General features: G+C 41.6%; 1 protein-coding gene across 1 annotated transcript in view; it reads left to right on the top strand.

Moving 5' to 3' along the window:
* The first annotated feature begins 4,674 nt into the window (after window positions 1-4,674).
* The window catches only part of slc5a9 (solute carrier family 5 member 9), a 47,501-nt gene continuing 34,018 nt past the window's right edge, over window positions 4,675-18,157 (top strand). The window contains exon 1 of the mRNA XM_051947347.1: window positions 4,675-4,823. Within this exon, the coding sequence (XP_051803307.1) occupies window positions 4,802-4,823 (22 nt within the window). The 5' untranslated portion in view covers window positions 4,675-4,801. The remainder of the gene's footprint in view (window positions 4,824-18,157) is intronic.

The raw sequence follows: 18,157 nt of genomic DNA, 5'->3' as shown, positions 1-18,157 counted from the left end.
AGCACAATATTCACTTGGCATAACTTAGAAAGACGAAATATTATTTTTGCAAATAACTGTGTTGTCTCATTCTTTTTTCAATTCAACTACTCCTAAACAAAAGAGTTAGCTTCCACTGGTTAACTAATAATTAACTATTCAGAACCCATTCAATCAAGGATAATCAGAAGACTTGACCCACAACTCAAAAGGTCCAGTCTTTTTGGTGGAACTCGCAAGCGATCTGGATAGCGACGTCCAGGTTACTGTGTAGCGGCCGAGACAGCCACTGGCTCTGCTGGTTCCACAGGGGTCTTCCCGCACTGAGCTGGAGAGTGTGGACAGGATGCAGGGGTGAGTCTCGCAGGAGTTGCCGACTTCACCAAAGAGCGAGCTGGTACTGGAGTAGAAATCCTCCCTTCTGCCTCCTGGATGCTGCTGGGTTGGTTCGACTCCAGATCTGGTGTCAGGTGAGCATCATCACTTGTTGCAGTCCACGATTTCTTCATGTGAGAGTAACAGGTGATCAATGTGAACTGTGCACTCTCTTTCCCCATCATTTATTAGGTAAGAAACAGGTCCGAGGTCCTGCTTCCCACTTCTTCCTTAACCCATAGTCTTTGGGAAACCTACATGGAGTAAAGAAAAAAGTAGACGGAAGTAAATAAGTATGTACACAACAACACATTTAAAAAGAAATCATGCTAATAAATTAAGTACAAAGAACTGAATTAGCTAATATATTGGAGACCAAAGCTATTTAATTTGATATGTATAACATTGTTTAGTAACATTTCAATTATCTCAGAGCAGTCCTAAAGAATTGCCTGTAATCCCAAACATAAAATGGGTTTGGAGGAAGAACAAAGATGGTAATCTGGATATATATGAGTACCAGCCTATGAGTTAGGCTTTATAACTACTATTGGTAGAAATGGTGGTATTAGTAGTAATGCGACTACTAATAGTAGTAGCGGTAATACACCAACTACTGCTGCTGATACTGTCTCTGCTACTGTTGTGGAAAAATTAATCCACTGCTGTAATAAATCTATGTCTGTATCTGACAGCAGGCCCTTTGCCCTCTGACTGAAATGGCTTACAGGTAGCCTGTGGGCTGTTCCCTCTGGGATAACTGCCAATATCAACCCAATTATTTTTAGGAGATAAAGGTGCAGGTGTTCGCATGAGAAAACTTGGGGGAGGCTGTCTCCCACTGGGAGAGGTGCCGGCCAGCCACGAGTTTCTAATTAAAATTATTAGGGAGTAAAGATTCGCTTAAACATCATCTCTTTGACTTAATTGTGCAATACTGGCAGCTGGCAGTGGCAAAAAGAGGGATGGGTTAAGGGCGTGAACTGACCTCTGCTCAGAGGGTTTAGTTGTCAGACAGTAGGGTCAGAAGGCTCCCGGGACCTTTCTCAAGTGTTTGTTTTTGAGCTGTATCGAATAAACACTTTTCTTCTTGGCATCTGCAGATTTGACTCCTGGATTCGTTGATGTGTCAATGGTGACACTTAGATATTTTGAGACCTAGAACTTAGAATTAAATTACAAGTGTTAATACATAGAGTGATCAGGTTACACATAGATCTTATGTAGAGGGGCAACTGGCCCCCCCTCTACACTACTACAACTTGTAATACTAGTACAAATGCTGATACTACTACTACTCTAACAGCTATTTATACTAATACTGCTGCATGTACTTTTAGTATTACTACTACTTGTACAACTATACTACAACTACTAATAATCGTCTGGTGTTTGGCTGTCCAGCTGTTAACTTGCGTTAGTGTTTTTGCTAGTGGCTAACTGGTTAGCTCTCATAGACTCAACAAGATTTAACAATGAAAAAAAGAGCCAAAAACTATGGTAGTGTCTACAGATACGGACCCGTATCCGTAGCCTGTGGCCTACAGATACGGCACTTTCCCTTAACATAAATATTAATGAGCCGTACATAAATATTAATGAGTCGGCTGATGAACGCGCTTCGTGGTTGGCTGGTAATCCGACGGACATAAATATTAATGAGCCGGCGACGCTGATGAAGGCGCTTCCGTGATTCGAGGTGAATCTGCGGAATGAATGGGGGAACTAACAGCCAGCGAACTATAAGTATTTTTTTACCTTCAAAAGTAGCGACAGACTGTTACATATTAACAACCTAAACAAAACCCTGCCGTATTTTCTACGTCTGTCAACACAGACACTGCACGTCAGTCACTTTAATGTTAGCGGACTCTGTTGAATGGCTAATTTACATCACCACAAACAAATCTCACAATATCACAGTAAATCGAGTTTGTGGGGTTTTTTTTAAATTCATGCCGAATTAAAGAGCTACTCCTCACCATTCACGAGTGTTTGTTTCATATTTGACATCCTTAATTTTATCTTGTAAATTAGCGTCCGAAATTAAATGGGAACATTTGCAATGGAGTTCGTCAGCCGCTTCCACCACTGAACGCGGTAAACTAATTAATAGGAACTGGACTTCAAACAATTTAGACACGGCGTCTAAAAGCGTAAAAACTACATTGTCTACGTAAAGTGTGAGAGGAGACGGTGTATTTTTAGTTAAATTATACAATGTTCGCCGTCAAAGTCATTCATATAAACTGCCTGTAATGTGCAGCAAATAGTAGTTAACCATCGCCAGCTCTTCAGTGACCTTAACACGTCCGTACCTCTAGTACAGATGCTACGGGTACGGGTCCGTACTTCTAGCATCAGCCAAAAACTATTCTTACCAATGGAAAGTTATTCCAACTTTCCTTGTCTCCATCGTTCGATGTAGTGTGCAATTAAATGCAGCGCAATGAGCTGGCATTGTTCTTGTTTTTGCCCTGTACACACCAATGGAAGATACTGAATTTTGCCCCCACTAGCTTAGTGTCTCCATAGGCACGCCGCTCTGAGGGGCGTGTCGTATTTACTCTTCATATCTATGGTTACAATGGTTCAGGTTGGCTCAGGTGCAGGAAATGAACAGACCATCCTTGAATGCAACACAATCTTTATTTACAAATAGTAGAATGAACTACAAAACAAAAACTAGACAACAGGAAACGGAAAGAGGGAGCATATGGCTCAAACAATTAACAGCGACTACTACAGGCCAGACTGCAAAGTTAACAAAATACGTTTCAACCCACGATAGGTACTACCTAGGCAAGAAGAACTCTGAATGAACACAATTCTTTGACTACGGAAATACTATGAAATATAATACGACTAGGACCTGCTCTTATGTGAACAACACTACAATTTAGCAAGAACTAAACAAAGATTACTACCAGAGATGCTCAGGACAGGTTCACAGCGGCACAGATGGGGAGGAGGCTGCGCGCTTGAGGCCAGGTGGTGAACAGTGTAAAGTAGCGGCAGGGGAGTGGGGAAGGATGCCAGGTGGATGAGTCAGCACAGGTAAGTATTTCTTTCCTTCAGAGGCGAAGACCAGGATCCAAGGATGTCGGTGGAATGGCGAGCACTGTACAGCAGCAGGTGGATCCAGAAGAGCTTGTGTCACAATCCAGCACTGAGAAGTGGATGGTGTCTGGTTTTATAGCAGGGTTGATGAGGCTTGATTGGATGTATTCCACCTGCCCCTGAGCCGGCTGGTTGTGGCAGATAGGAGACACCTGTCGCTACTTCTGCGCTGCAGGATGTACCTAAAAAGGAAAAGAGGGGAGGGCACTATCTTGGCCTGTCAGCAGCCAGCCTGACATAGGCTGCTGGGGGGCCTCTCTGGATGCACTGAGCCCTTTTCCATCTACCTTTATATTTAATGTGTGTGTGTGTATATATATATATATATATATATATATATATATATATATATACTGTTATTGCATTATACTCACTCTGTTTCTCCGTGTCCTTTCTCCGATTGTCCCTGGTCTGGATGCTTCAGATCTTCACTTGCTATCCCACCAACTGGCCTAGTCTCCACCTGTGGGATGCTGCTGCTGACCTTCCTCCATCCCACTGCTTCCATCTGCCCATTTCCACCAGTCGACTCTGCATCCCCCTCACTATACTTGATATGCTCATCTACATATTGTTTGAATTTTACTGCCAGCCATATATGTAGTATATTTAATGCCAGAGCCATACACCATAACAGTAAACTATGAATCAATTTCAATGTTAGCTTGTACTTTGTATGTATCATCTAACTTATCAGACATGTATCCCACTGTGTCTTATATGTTTCTTGTTCCCCACCCCACTCTTCTCCCATCCCTCCTCCTTTCCACCCCTCTACCCTTCTACCTCTCTTCCCCTCTACCTCTCTGCCTTTTCTGTCCCTCTTAACCCGCCCAGCCAGCAGGCAGAAGGGTCTCCCCACATAAAGAGCCCTAACCCTAACCCTAACCCTCTGCTCGAGGTTTTTTCCCTGTTAAAAGGATCTTTTCTTTGCCACTGTCGCTTAGGGCTTGCTCTGGGGGTCAGGCATATGGGTTCTGTAAAGCGTCTTGATATAATTTGACTGTAAATGGCGCTATATAAATATAACTGAATTCAATTGTTGGATTGAATAAAATTGTCTACTGTATGAAACTGTGAACCCTGTAATAACTGTTGACAGTTTCAGTTTGGCAGTCTTTGTCCTGAGATAATTGCTAACTAGTGAAGTTGAACTGTCTCAATAACAAACTGATTAATCATTGACGAGTTGTCACAGTGCACAGATGCACCTTTGTCAGGTCTGTAAGCAGGGTAACCTAATTTTGTTAGTCACAAGTACTCATACACACGTTTGAGGATAGTGTATGCACAGTAAGTCGTCACGCTCTGGAAGATTGGAATCAACATGTCTACCAGTTTCACCACAAGTAAGAACTTTTTAAAACTACGCTTAATGCTTGTCGGCTTTGTGTACAACCAAGTCGCATTTTTACGGCAACACAAAAATTGGTTTTGTACACAGCTTTCAGGAGGGCATTATATATGTGTGTGTGTGTATATATATATATATATATACACACACACACACACACACACACACACACACACACACACACACACACTACCAGTCGAAAGTTTGGACACACCTTCTCATTTAATGTTTTTGTTGTTTATTCAGGATCAGTTACATTGTGGATTCTCACTATGAATGAACACACATGGAATTATGTAGTAAATAAAAATAGTGACATTTTAGATGATTCAAAATAGCTACCCTTGACAATCTGAAGGCAAGGTTACAATCCTTAGGAAAAGATTTACTTCCTATTTGAACCAGGGCTTCTGATTGAGGTTCTTCCACGTGTATGTGAACAGTGACATTGTCAACCCAGTTCTGTATGTTGGACAGTTGTCATGACTTTCAAAGATGTCCCAGTTAGTCATTTCCAAGCAGTCCTAAATCTGTGATGAGCCTCCATCAGGCCACGTTTTAACAGTACATAAGGTGGGTTGTGCTTTTTTTCTGTGGGAGGATGTATGCTGTTATTAAGAGTATGGACAAGCAATCTGACTGGCCCAAGAGTGGAAGTGGTGTTGATTTAAAGCTTTTCTTGATGTTAGAATCAGGTTTATCCAGGACTTCCCCCCCGCCCCTCTAGTGGAACAATTGATGCATTGCTTAAATTTGAGGACTGTCTTTAAATCTGCATGGTTCAAATTCACAGCTGTGATCTGAGAGCCTCTGCATATGTTCTGTGTTGTGAGGTTATGGTGCTGCACAAGTACTGTAGGGCTATGCTGGCATTAGCATTTGGTGTAATCAAGCTGTCCATTATTTTGGCATTAGTACACCAGTTGCTGTTGACATAAACACACAATACCCCTCCTTTGCTTTTATTGGAGTCAAAGTTTCTGTCACAGCAACAAGCTGTGTGTCTAGTTATCTCCATGATAACACTGGAAATTAGTGAGTGAAGCTTGTCTCTGCAAAAAGTAGTATACAACAGTCCGACGTAAGTTTGTTCGTTGAGATATGCAGTTTTTGTTCATCCATTTTGTTGGTGATGGATCTGGCATTTGTGAGAAAGATAGTGGCAGTTTGTGTGGTTGAGTAGACCTGACTGGCATCCTCTCTTGTGCTTTCTGTGCTGCCTTTTTTTGGTGCATGCCAGGGCTGAAAACAGTTCGCGGAAGCCTGGTGACCTGATTATGTCCTCCGTTTTATTGTGTGAGTGTAAAAATTAACTTGTAATGACCTAATTACACTGTAGACCTATGACTGAAAGCAGGGGCGTCACTAGGTTTGTAGCCCCCATGAGAAATTGCTTTTCCACTTTTTGGACCAATTTAGATTTGTTTAGAGATACTTTACTGTGTAAATGTTTTAGGCCACAGTGGCCATGACTTTTGCTCACAACACAATAATTCAGGGCTGCCAACTTGTGACCAGACCTTAGAGGGAGATTTGGTTTATGCAGGATGCAGATAGGGGGCCCGGGGGCCCTCCCCCAGAAAATGTACACAATTATTGATCCTATTTCCTATATTCTGGTGTATTTGAAGAGCATTTTGTTAAAATCTTATTATAGAGATAACATTAAGGGATAATAACAAAAACATTGAGATAAAAAAAACAGAAAAAACAGAGCAACAGCAGACAGTATTGAAAATAGCTCTAACTCCAGCAACCACTTGTAACATTTGTCTTGGAGGATTCTAATGCACACACTCAACAGATTCAAGCTGACCACAACAGCCAACTATACAATAAAAAGTGTTTAAGCAAAAACAAAACATCTTCATAACTCAAATTATCCATTCACTGAACAGAATTACAATCAGACACTAAACTCCGTCCCACAGGAGCAGGGCGTGAACTAAAATCAGGACTAAACCAGGTCTGACTGGACATCACAGGAGCAGAGTGACATGAACTAAAATCAAGGCTAAACCAGGTCTGACTGGACTTCACAGGAGCAGAGTAACATGGACTAAACCCAGGACTAAACCAGGTCTGACTGGACCTCACAGGAGCAAGGTGACATGGACTAAACCCAGGACTAAATGAATGAATAACTTATTAACTAGGCCCAAAAACAAATAAAGACAGTAAACTCAGAATAAATGGCACAACTGTAAACAGGAAGAGGAAAAGAACAGGGAAAAATTAATTCTTGTGAGCCATGTTGTCCTCCCGGTGGCCTTTTTTGAAGCCTTGATTATCACTGGGGTGGGTTCCCATTTATGACATGGCTACAAACCAGCCATTTTAATAGTCATAATAGAAGGAGTGTTCCCTCTCGAGCCAGACTGTTCCTGGTCTTAGTTCAGTCCAACCAGTGAAAACACAGCATTATGGAAGGTAGTCATATTAAGTCCAAAATTAGCCATAGATGCCAGTTAGCATTCCATCATGGGAACAGCAACAAAACCAGAAAACCAAAGTTTTTTCCCATTATTTTGCCACTTAATGAGCAATGCTGAAGGTTTCATTTTCTGTTTACATTTAAATTGCGCACAATTTAAATTGAACTTTCAACCCAAGGGCCTCAGTTTGTTTTTAAAAGTGGGGGGGATGGAGACCACAGCACTTTGAGAAAATGTCGAAGAATGGCAACAAAATGCCACAAGCTGGGCTTGAACTCACAACCACCACACCAAAGGCAGAGGCTCAAGCTGTTGAGCTATCGGTACATGCAGGTAGAGGAGTCTGTGGGCCGCTATAGTACTAATTCTCCCGGGCCAAAATTTTGCCCCTGCACGCCTCTGGTCGGAGCTTCCACTTGGCACAGGTGCAAATTTAGCATCTGCGCGTTGTTTTTTTGTTTGTTTGTTTTTTTATTAACCTCACGAAGGTGTGCTGCGTGTCTGTGCAACTCTCGGCCGAGTGCAGATGGTGCGTTAAAGAGCGTCGGAATTTTCGATACTACTGAAAATAACTGGGTTTACAACGGCTTACATGTGAAGAATTTGAATGTGTTGGAGACAAAATGACCCCTGACAAAAAGTGGGGGGGACACGTCCCCACACTCAAAAATAGCATATGGTCAAAAAAAAAAAATAGCACACCTAACTCTATAAACAACCACAACCTTCACAGTGCATTTCACTAACTTGCTAGCTAAGTAGCAGGGTTCTTTTAGAGCTGAAATGTAATTTTGACCACAAAACAACAAAGGTAAGACATGCACAGAGATACAGCAGCATCTCACGCTGCCTCCTGTACAGGGACTCTCTCCTACAGAGTGAACAAGCCAGATTTTTATTAGTCAAACAGGGAAAATTTGGTTCATTAATTACATAGGACTTTCTGCTGTTAGCTGGGGGGGGCTGGAGCTAACTTATTGTTACTATGTAACATTCATTGTAAGTATGAATACTTACTCTCCTAAAAAGATTTCGTATATCCATTCTTGTTCACATTCTTCTCCTAATGGGCTCGACACAAGGGGAGCGACAGCTGAGGGGGAAATGCGAAAGTCATCGCAACAGAAGATAAATTCAAAACACGGTGCGCGATACTTGGCAGCAGCAGGTGACAGCGACACACGTCGCGCTGTGCAAAAGCACAGATCGCTTGTCTCCCTCACTTCTGATTGGCTGTGAAATTGGAGGAATTTTTTTTACGTTTTCAAAGAGTTTCGTGACAGAAAAGCATAAAGATGATGAGCCAGAAGATATTGCTTGATTTAGCCAAAATTTTACTATTGACATTGGCTTATAAAAGAAAGAACCGACCCTGGGTCCATGCCATATTGCAAACTAGGAAAGAGCATGGAGAATACCACCATTTGATGCCAGATCTCAGAAAAGATCCAGAAAAATTCTGGGCCTACTTTAGCTGAAAACAATGGCTGAAAACCGGAGCAGACCATTAATGTATAGGAGCAGACTGTACTGTGTAACATGCTGTAAGTTCATTGGTCAGTGAGTGAAACCCTCGCTGATTGGTTGAAGCTCCAGGCGACAGCGACAAAAGTTGAACATTTTTCAACTTTCTTGTATCGCGTCGCAAGCCAGCGGGTGCACGTCTACGTGAACGCACGGGAAATTTCACAAGCACAAATGTCGCCGTCACGTTGTTGGGAGGGGAGAAAGCGATGTTCGTCTCGTCGCACAACAGCCATAGAAAATGCATGGAGCACGACTGTTGTTGCCTCCCGTGTGTTGAGTCCATAACGCTGCTCTAGTTGGTTCTGTGTGCTCCTCCCGGTAAACACATGCTGCAGGTACCGAATGCAACCTAGGTTGCAGGGAAAACGTGGACTGGATTTCAGTAATGTGGGCGTGCTCTATATGAACAAGTGGAATGAACAGGATAACGACGCACTGACTCGGACTCTCTACCTTCCACCATGAAGTGAAGGGAAACTAAGATTTATGATCATATTTAAGTTAATAATGACAGAAACTCATATTCTGGCCACATTATATTGAATTTCTGGGCACTTTTTTTGTAAATGTTTTTATTTTTTTTAAAGAACATAAAATTATTTAGGGAGGCTTAAGAACCCTTTTAGCCCCCCTAAAATAGGCCTCATGATGCCACTGACCAAAAGATTGTGAGCTATAGGTGGGATATACACAACTAAAATTAAAATGTAGGCAAACAGAAAAGATGTCCTATTTTTTAGGGGGAAAATAATCAACCACACAGTCACATAATACAAATAAATAATTAACAGCCCAAAACTCCTGACTGTGCAACAGACAGCATTGTTCTATTCGTTAAGATATGATTTTATAAATGTTGAACATTTGTAACTTATGCAGCAACTTCTTGTACATTAAGAAGTTTCGTTGTCAGGGTGCCAGAGTAGCTCAACAGGTTGAGCGGGTGACCCATAAACAAGGGCTACAGTAGCCAATGCAGCAACCTGGGTTTGATTCCAGCTCATGGCCCTTTACCGCAGGTCTACTCCCTACTTTCCTGTCTCTCTACTAACCTATTGAATAAAGCCAAAAAAACGCCAAATAAATATGTCAGTCTGACCCCAGAAAATGGTTTACATAAAACTTTTGGCCAAGTTTTTGTGTCAGGTACTTTGTTTATTTGTTTGAATACATAAGTAACCCCCATAAACTGTGGCAACCCCTTGAAAATGAAAACTATCAATGAGTTGATCCGTTCCTTAGCGCCAACATTAGGCCAGTCTTTTAAATTAGAATTAATGTATCCTGAAACATTTTCAGACAAATATTCTCAAATTTACTGACAACATTAATGACCACAAGAGTATGAACCCTATTGCTTTTGGTGATAATGAGTTTTCCTGTAGCACCACAATCAGGTCAAACATTCAGTTTTAGAGTTATTGTATCTTGAAAATCTTTCATCCATATCTTTTCTAATTTGGGGTGCACATTCATAACTCTCACAGAATGAACCATATTGATTGATGTTGGTTTCCTTTCATAAACAAGCCAATGTAGGCTTCTAAGTCAACTACATCCAAATATTTTCCCATACATAGGCTTCCCCAGTGAATGTGTAAATTTGTCATCCCAAGTACAATATTTTCAATCAATGGTGTTATGAAGAGCTCTAATGATGACTTCATGTCTTCAGCATGGCGGATTACATATCTGGTGGGGCCTGGAACCATTTTGATAGTATTAGTTGTGCTAAGTCTAGCCTGCTGTTGAAGTGGGGAATGGGACCATATTATCTTTCCATTTTTGGAAGGGATCGTGTCTGCTGTTGGTTGAGAGACAACAGAAGGGTCGGCACTCTCATTCTCATTAGATGAGAATGCCTCAAAATCTGGGTCCTTAAGTCCCTCTCATTGTGGCTTCCAGAGGGGGGGTTTGGTGCTGGGTGGGCCAGTTGGTTCGTGTAGGCCCTCCCTGGCCCATTGCCTCTCTTGGCTCTGGGGGCCCTCTGCATCAGTACCGGTGATCTTACCACCTGTCTCCCCCACTGTTCTGTCCTCTTGGGCCGGATCTACACCAGACTGCTTCTTACTGTGCACTTCACATGCTTTACACCTCACTGTATATAGCAACTCTTAGGCACATATAGGGACACAACAGTTAGGGCCTTGAGGGCAAGTACGGGCGGGTATGATGGGCTCTGTGGTGGGGCGGACGGCAGGGCTTTATGGCCCCATCTCTTCCCCATCACCCTCTTGCTTGCCTTCCCTGCTCTCCAATTTTTTTAATGCACTACACTCACCTTGGGGGTAGGTCTGGGATGGCTGACGTCTCGCCCAGCCTTCCCACTTTTAATGCACCACATGACACTCAGGGTTCACTTATCATGGTGCAGTGATAATGTTTCCTGTCAGGGATCGGGAAACATATTAATAGGAGGGTAATGGAGGGGTTTCATAGATATGGCCTCACTGGTGGGACCCGGCCCCCTTATGGCTATGGGGCGGCGGGGGTGGACCATCATCCGTGTTGCTGTGGCTGGGGGATCCCCGGGGGCCTGGGGGCTTTGGCCTTGAGGGGGGGTTCTCCTGCGTGCCCGACGGGTCCCGGCGGGTGCGGTGGCTCTTGGTGGGCTGCAGAGGCTGGATTGGCTGTCCTGGTGGACACTGTGGCCGTGGTGGGGGCTGGTGGTGTGGGGTGGCTCTGTCCTGGTGGGTTGTCGGGGTGCGTCGCGGGGGGTGGGGACCTTGGGCATGCCATGCTCGCCTGGGGCCTGGTGCGGGGGGGTATGTGGTGTGCCTCCCGTCAGCGTCACTGGGCCCCACCACTCTGTCCATTTTTGCCCTCTGGACTTGCATCGGTGCCTCTCTCCGGTTTCCTCTTTCCAGCCTCCGGTGACAGCCTGCTCAGTGGTGGGCTGGTTGCCATCCCTTCGGTGGGGCACTTGGCCCCTGTGTCTGGCTTCCTGGCTGCGAGGGGTCACCATTCTAAATACCACATGCCAGTGCACCATTAAAATGATTTTAAAGCTAATCTCATCAGGACCCTGAAAATAATTTAAGGAAGTTGAAAGTGACTATGCTCTGTCTTCTCTGTTCACAGAATTATGACTCATTGCTAGCAACTCAATGACCAACAAAAAGAGCTTCATCAGTTTTACTGCTTTGTTTAACTATGTCTGAGGGCTTGCAGTCTAAATTGTTTGTCAAAACAATTGATCTACATGAATTCAATTGTTTAACTTCGAAAACAAATGACGCTTTGTAATAACATTTCACAAACCCTAACCCTAACCCTAACAGTTAGGCATACTGTGACAAATGCCCTCTGTGTTTCCATGGAGAAAGCACACTGAGAAGCGATAATGTTAAATAAACACCAACGAGGGACCAAAAAGTCTGTTTCTTTCAAACAAAAATCATCTGATTCAGGACTATGATAGAAGGTAGGATGTCGTAAAAGTCATATGCTAATATTATACATAATACATAATTATTATTATTATTATTAGTGGTGAACACGATTTAAAAAATGAATCTAATTTATTGGAAGCTTTGTAATTAATTAATTGCAATTAATCACACTGTCAAATAACAATATTTGACAGAATAAGTTTTCCGATTCAAATAAAATTGTGGTTGACAGTTGAATCAATGAATAGACCTATACGTGTTTATAATTTAAAATGTATTAAAAAAATTAAAAATGGGACATATAGAGAAAAGTGACATTGATAATTTAAAGCCTTGATTTAGTTGTTTTTTTTCCGCTGTATGGCACATAACATCAGTATAAATGGATCAAGGACGTTCAAAAGTTGAAAATCCACAGATTCATTCTGTGGTCATAGTTTCTGGGTCTGATGAATGGTAAAATTTTGATCTTTCTTTTTTTTTTTAATATAATTTTTATTCATTAAATTTTTGAATAAATCAAAAGTGTATCATATTTTTGTTGTTTAAGTTATTACTCCTCCAAGGAGGCGGAGCTTCGACGGAGTAATAACTTAAACAACAAAAATGTTTGATTCATTTCTATTTATCTGCATTTTTCATCTGTCTACTACATTCACAGATTACTGCAAAATCAAAGTGCAATTATAATGATTATATTCAACATTTTAGGACTTTTGTAAACTCTTGAGTTTACACTTTTATGAAAAGTGGTCTATTATGGGATGGCTACACCGTTAGCCGTTAGCATGACTGTTGTAGCTAATGTTAGCTCTAGTGCTAACAGCAACATGAGGTGCTGCCGTTGGCTTGAACTGCTGCGGTGATCAGAAAACTCTTTGTTGCACAATTTGCACGCAACCACGCTTTTATCCAAGCTGACATCAGGCAGATTTTTACAAGAAAACTTTCTGCCCAACAAGCTCAATCTCGTCTTCCTGACGAACGTCCGGCAAGATGACGCTCTGAGCACCAGCACTTTGCCGAAAGCTGCAAACGATCCCTCATAGTTTGTTTAAATTGAAGTTTAGTCTCAAAAAGTTGAATATAGGACCTTGAAGAGAAAGGAGACTAATATTGTCTTCCCCTTGTGGATGTATAATGCACGACTACTCTGCAACAACGTCAAGTGAACCGGCCGTCAATATGAACAGCAAAAGAAGCGCACCGCCAGCTACACCAGACAAGCTGCAAGCCTCGAAAAAAAATAAATCTGTGGAAGAAAAAGAACAACCAGGAGACATTGCTATTATTAAGAAAATACTCGAAGCTGTCAGTATGCTCTCAGACAGGTTTGATATCCAGGAAAAACACATGGACGAACTCACCAGAAAAATAGAGGAAAACTGCAACCTGGTAGCAGTGATGAGAGAGGAGGTTACCGAATACAAGAAGAAAACAGTGGAGCTGGAGCAACAGGTTGGAAACTGCAGAAAGAAGTGAAGACACTGACTGAGAAATGCCACGAACAAGAAAGGCACAAGAGAAGGTGGAATCTACGTGTCAAAGGGCTGAAAGAAAAATAAAAATAAAATTATCAGAGCAACAGTAATCTCTCTTCTCTCCAAAATTGTACCAGGAGTGCCATGGCCAATAGAGGACATGGTGGACATCATTCATTGGTAAGAAAGAGCAAAATCACACGAGGCAAGTCATCGTTCAGTTTGTGAAGCAAGAATGCAGAAATGAAATCTGGATGCTTTCAAAAGGCTGTCTTCTTCGTCTTCTTCTTTTCCTTTCGGCTTTTCCCTTCAGGGGTCAACAGCGAATCAATTGCCTCCATCTAACTCTGTCTTCTGCATCCTCTTCTCTCACACCAACTACCTTCATGTCCTCTTTAACCACATCCATAAACCTCCTCTTTGGCTTTCCTCTAGGCCTCCTGCCTGGCAGTGGGAAACTCAGCATCCTTCTACCAATATATTCACTCTCTCTCCTCTAGACATGTCCGAACCATCTCAGTCTGGCCTCTCTGACTTTATCTACAAAGCCTCTAACATTGCTGTCCCTCTGATGTACTCATTCCTGATCCTATCCATCCTGGTCACTCCCAAAGAGAACCTCAGCATCTTCAGTTCTGCTACCTCCAGCTCTGCCTCCTGTCTTTTCCTCAGGGACACCGTCTCCAGACCAAACAACATGGCTGGTCTCACCAGTTTTGTAAACCTTTCCTTTCATTTTAGCTGAAACTCTTCTATCACACATCACACCTGACACTTTTCTCCAGCCGTTCCAGCCTGCCTGTACACGCTTCTTCACCTCTTTTCCACACTCTCCACTGCTCTGGACTGTTGACCCTAAGTACTTAAAATCCTCCACCTTCTTGATCTCTTCTCCCTGTAACCTCACTCTTCCACTTGGGTCCCTCTCATTCACACACAGATACTCCGTCTTGCTGCGGCTAACCTTCATTCCTCTCCTTTCCAGGGCAAACCTCCATGCCTCTAGCTTCTCCTCCACCTGTTCCCTGCTCTCACTACAGATCACAATGTCATCTGCAAACATCATAGTCCATGGAGACTGCTGTCTAACCTCGTCTGTCATCCTGTCCATCACCATAGCAAACAAGAAGGGGCTTAGAGCTGATTCCTGATGTAGTCCAACCTCCACCTTGAACTCCTCTGCCACACCTACAGCACACCTCACCACTGTCTTACAGTCCTCATACATGTCCTGCACCACTCTCACATACTTCTCTGCCACTCCAGACTTCCTCACACAAAACCACAGTTCCTCTCTGGGCACCCTGTCATAAGCTTTCTCCAGATCTGCAAAGACACAATGCAGCTCCTTCTGACCTTCTCTGTACTTCTCTATCAACATCCTCAAAGCAAATATTGCATCTGTTGTACTCTTTCTTGGCATGAAACCATACTGCTGCTCACAGATGTTCACCTCTGCCCTTAGCCTAGCTTCAACTACTCTTTCCCATAGCTTCATCGTGTGGCTCATCAGCTTTGTTCCTCTGTAGTTGCCACAACTCTGCACATCTCCCTTGTTCTTAAAGATGGGCACAGCACACTTCTCCTTCATTCCTTGGGCATCTTCCCACTATCTAAGATCCTGTTGAACAACCCAGTCAGAAACTCTACTGCTACCTCTCCAAGACACTTCCATACCTCCACAGGTATATCATCAGGACCAAGTGCCTTTCCACTCTTCATCCTCTTCAATGCCCTCCTCACTTCATCCTTACTAATCTTTACTACTTCCTGGTCCACAACAGTCACCTCTTCTACTCTTCGTTCTCTCTCATTTTCCTCATTCATCAACTCTTCAAAGTACTCTTTCCATCTTCCCATCACACTATTGGCACCTGTCAACACACTTCCATCCTTATCCTTTATCACCCTAACCTGCTGCACGTCCTTCCCATCTCTGTCTCTCTGCCTTGCCAACCTGTACAGATCAGTCTCTCCCTCCTTACTGTCCAACCTAGCATACAAGTCATCACTTGTTTGGCCTTTGCCACCTCTACTTTCACATTATGCTGCATCTCCCTGTACTCCTGTCTACTCTCTTCAGTCCTCTCAGTGTCCCACTTTTTCTTAGCTAACCTCTTTCTAAAGGCTGTGAGGTGTGTAAAAAAGCTGGCGTTCAGTTTGCAGAAGATTTAACAAAAGAGGACAGAGCAACGTGGAAGCTGATGTGGCCCAAGATAAAAGAAGCCAGAGATCAAGGGAAGAGAGCATACTTTCGTGGTCTTTATGGATTCATAGAAGGTGTCCAGAGATTCCAGCAGAAAATTAAAAGATATGGAAATAAGTGTTCTGGTTACTCAATAGAACCAAATGAGACTCAATCTTCGAGGGATCAATATAACAGTTACTTTTCTCATTCAAACTCTCCCACTTAGTGAAGTGAGTTATTGTTGCTGAATACTATGTTCACATGTTCAAAGTTATCTTTTATTTCCTTTAATACCAGGGGACTTAAAGACAGTACTTAGAAAAAAGCTATATTTTTATTTTGCAAAGGCTTACAGGCACAATGTGTGTTTTTTTTATAAGAGACTCATGCCACTGAAGAGGATTTTACATTTTGGAGCAAACAATGGGGTGACACAATTTTGTTTAACCAAGGAAGTAACAGATCTGCTGGAGTAGCCATATGCATGAATAGCTGTCCAGGAAATGTCATAGAATCTAAAGGAGATATGGAAGGACATTGGATTACTGCAGTTTTGAATAATGAGGGGACTACGTGGATCCTTGTAAATGTTTATGGATATAATGGAGAATCTGAGAACAAAATTTTGCTGAAACAAATTTCTGATGTTATAAAAGAATTTAAAACAAAATACCCAAATGATAATATTCTAGTAGGGGGAGATTTTAACTGTGTTCCTGACAAATGGTTGGATAGACGCCCTACCAAATATGTGGACCAAATATACAATCAAAACATAAAAACATTTTGCACCAATAATTCCCTAATTGATGTTTGGAGATATAATAACCCTAATTTAAGACAATTTTCATGGATCAGGCATAATGGAACGTGTAAATCAAGAATAGATCTGTGGGTGACAACTCAAGAAATTCTAAAATATGTCTCAGAGACTGAAATCTCTGCAGCTCCTACTACTGATCACTTTGTATTTACTATTGCTCAATTGATTATGGTAAAAGAATAAGTAAAAAACAAAAAGAATCAGAAAGACAATTAATTAATGATACTGAGTGTTGTAAAATGAATGTGTTATCGTATAGGAATAAAGAAGAAGGTTCTGATTAGGTTACAATTCAAATTAGATGATTTGTATTTGAATAAAGCGTGAGGTGCATATATACGATCCAGAGCAAAATGGATAGAAGATGGGGAGAAAAATGGTGCTCATTTCAGTAGATAAGAAATAACAAGACAAGCAAGAAATGCAATCAGCACTCTAAATGTTGATGATGAAACCAATCCAAACGAAATCCAAATCCAATCCAAACCAATCCAAAAGAAATAGCAGATGAAATATTTAAATTCTATCAATGTATATACTCATCTTCCTTTTCTGAGACAAACTCAAAAAACTTCTTTACAGAAGTAAAACCATTTATCCCTCAAATTGACTTAGACTTTAAAATTACATGTGACTCAGATTTAAAAATTGGAGAGATTGATACAGCTGTAATGAAAATGGCTTTGGGGAAATCACCAGGTCAAGGTGGACTTACAACCAACTTTTATCAATTTTTCTGGACTGATATTAGAGAATTACTATTTGAAGTATTTAAAGAATGTTTAAATGGTAATACATTACTAACAACAATGAAACAAGGTGTAATTACTTTAAAACCAAAACCAAACAAGGATGAAACAATTCTTGATAACCTGAGGCCAATTACACTCCTTAATGTTGATTACAAAATTTTTAGTCATGCATTGGCCAATAGACCTAAGAGTGGTCTGAATAAAATCATCAGTGAAACACAATTTGTTTCTTTACAAAATCGATCGATACATAACATTCGACTTATATTGGATTTGATGGATTATGCACAATTGATAGAGGATGATGGTATTATACTCTTTCTAGATTTCTGTCAAGCTTTTGACAAGCTTGAACACCAGTTTATTTTACATTCACTGCATTATTTTGGATTTGGTGGAAAATTCATTAATATCATCTCAATGTTGTACAATGGAATTACAAGTGCTGTTTTACTTCAATTTGGAACTAAGAAGATTTGATGTTAAGAGGGCCATACGCCAAGGAGACCCCATCAGTTCTCTTCTGTTTATTGTAGCTCTGGAATTATTAGCTCTGTATATTAAAAACAATGAAAAAATAAAATCATTAAATGTCAGTCCTTCAATAATTACACAATTAGCAGATGATACATTATTTTTAAAGAATTCTGACCCAATACCCAATGCCTTAAAAGCTGTGTCTATTTTATCAGAAGCCTCAGGACTGTATTTAAATTTTCAAAAAAATGTGA

The sequence above is a fragment of the Acanthochromis polyacanthus genome, chromosome 4 (genome assembly GCF_021347895.1).
Source record: "Acanthochromis polyacanthus isolate Apoly-LR-REF ecotype Palm Island chromosome 4, KAUST_Apoly_ChrSc, whole genome shotgun sequence".
NCBI classification, from domain to species: Eukaryota; Metazoa; Chordata; class Actinopteri; family Pomacentridae; genus Acanthochromis; species Acanthochromis polyacanthus.
Note: the sequence above shows the minus strand (reverse complement) of the source record. Positions and strands in the feature narration are given on the sequence as shown.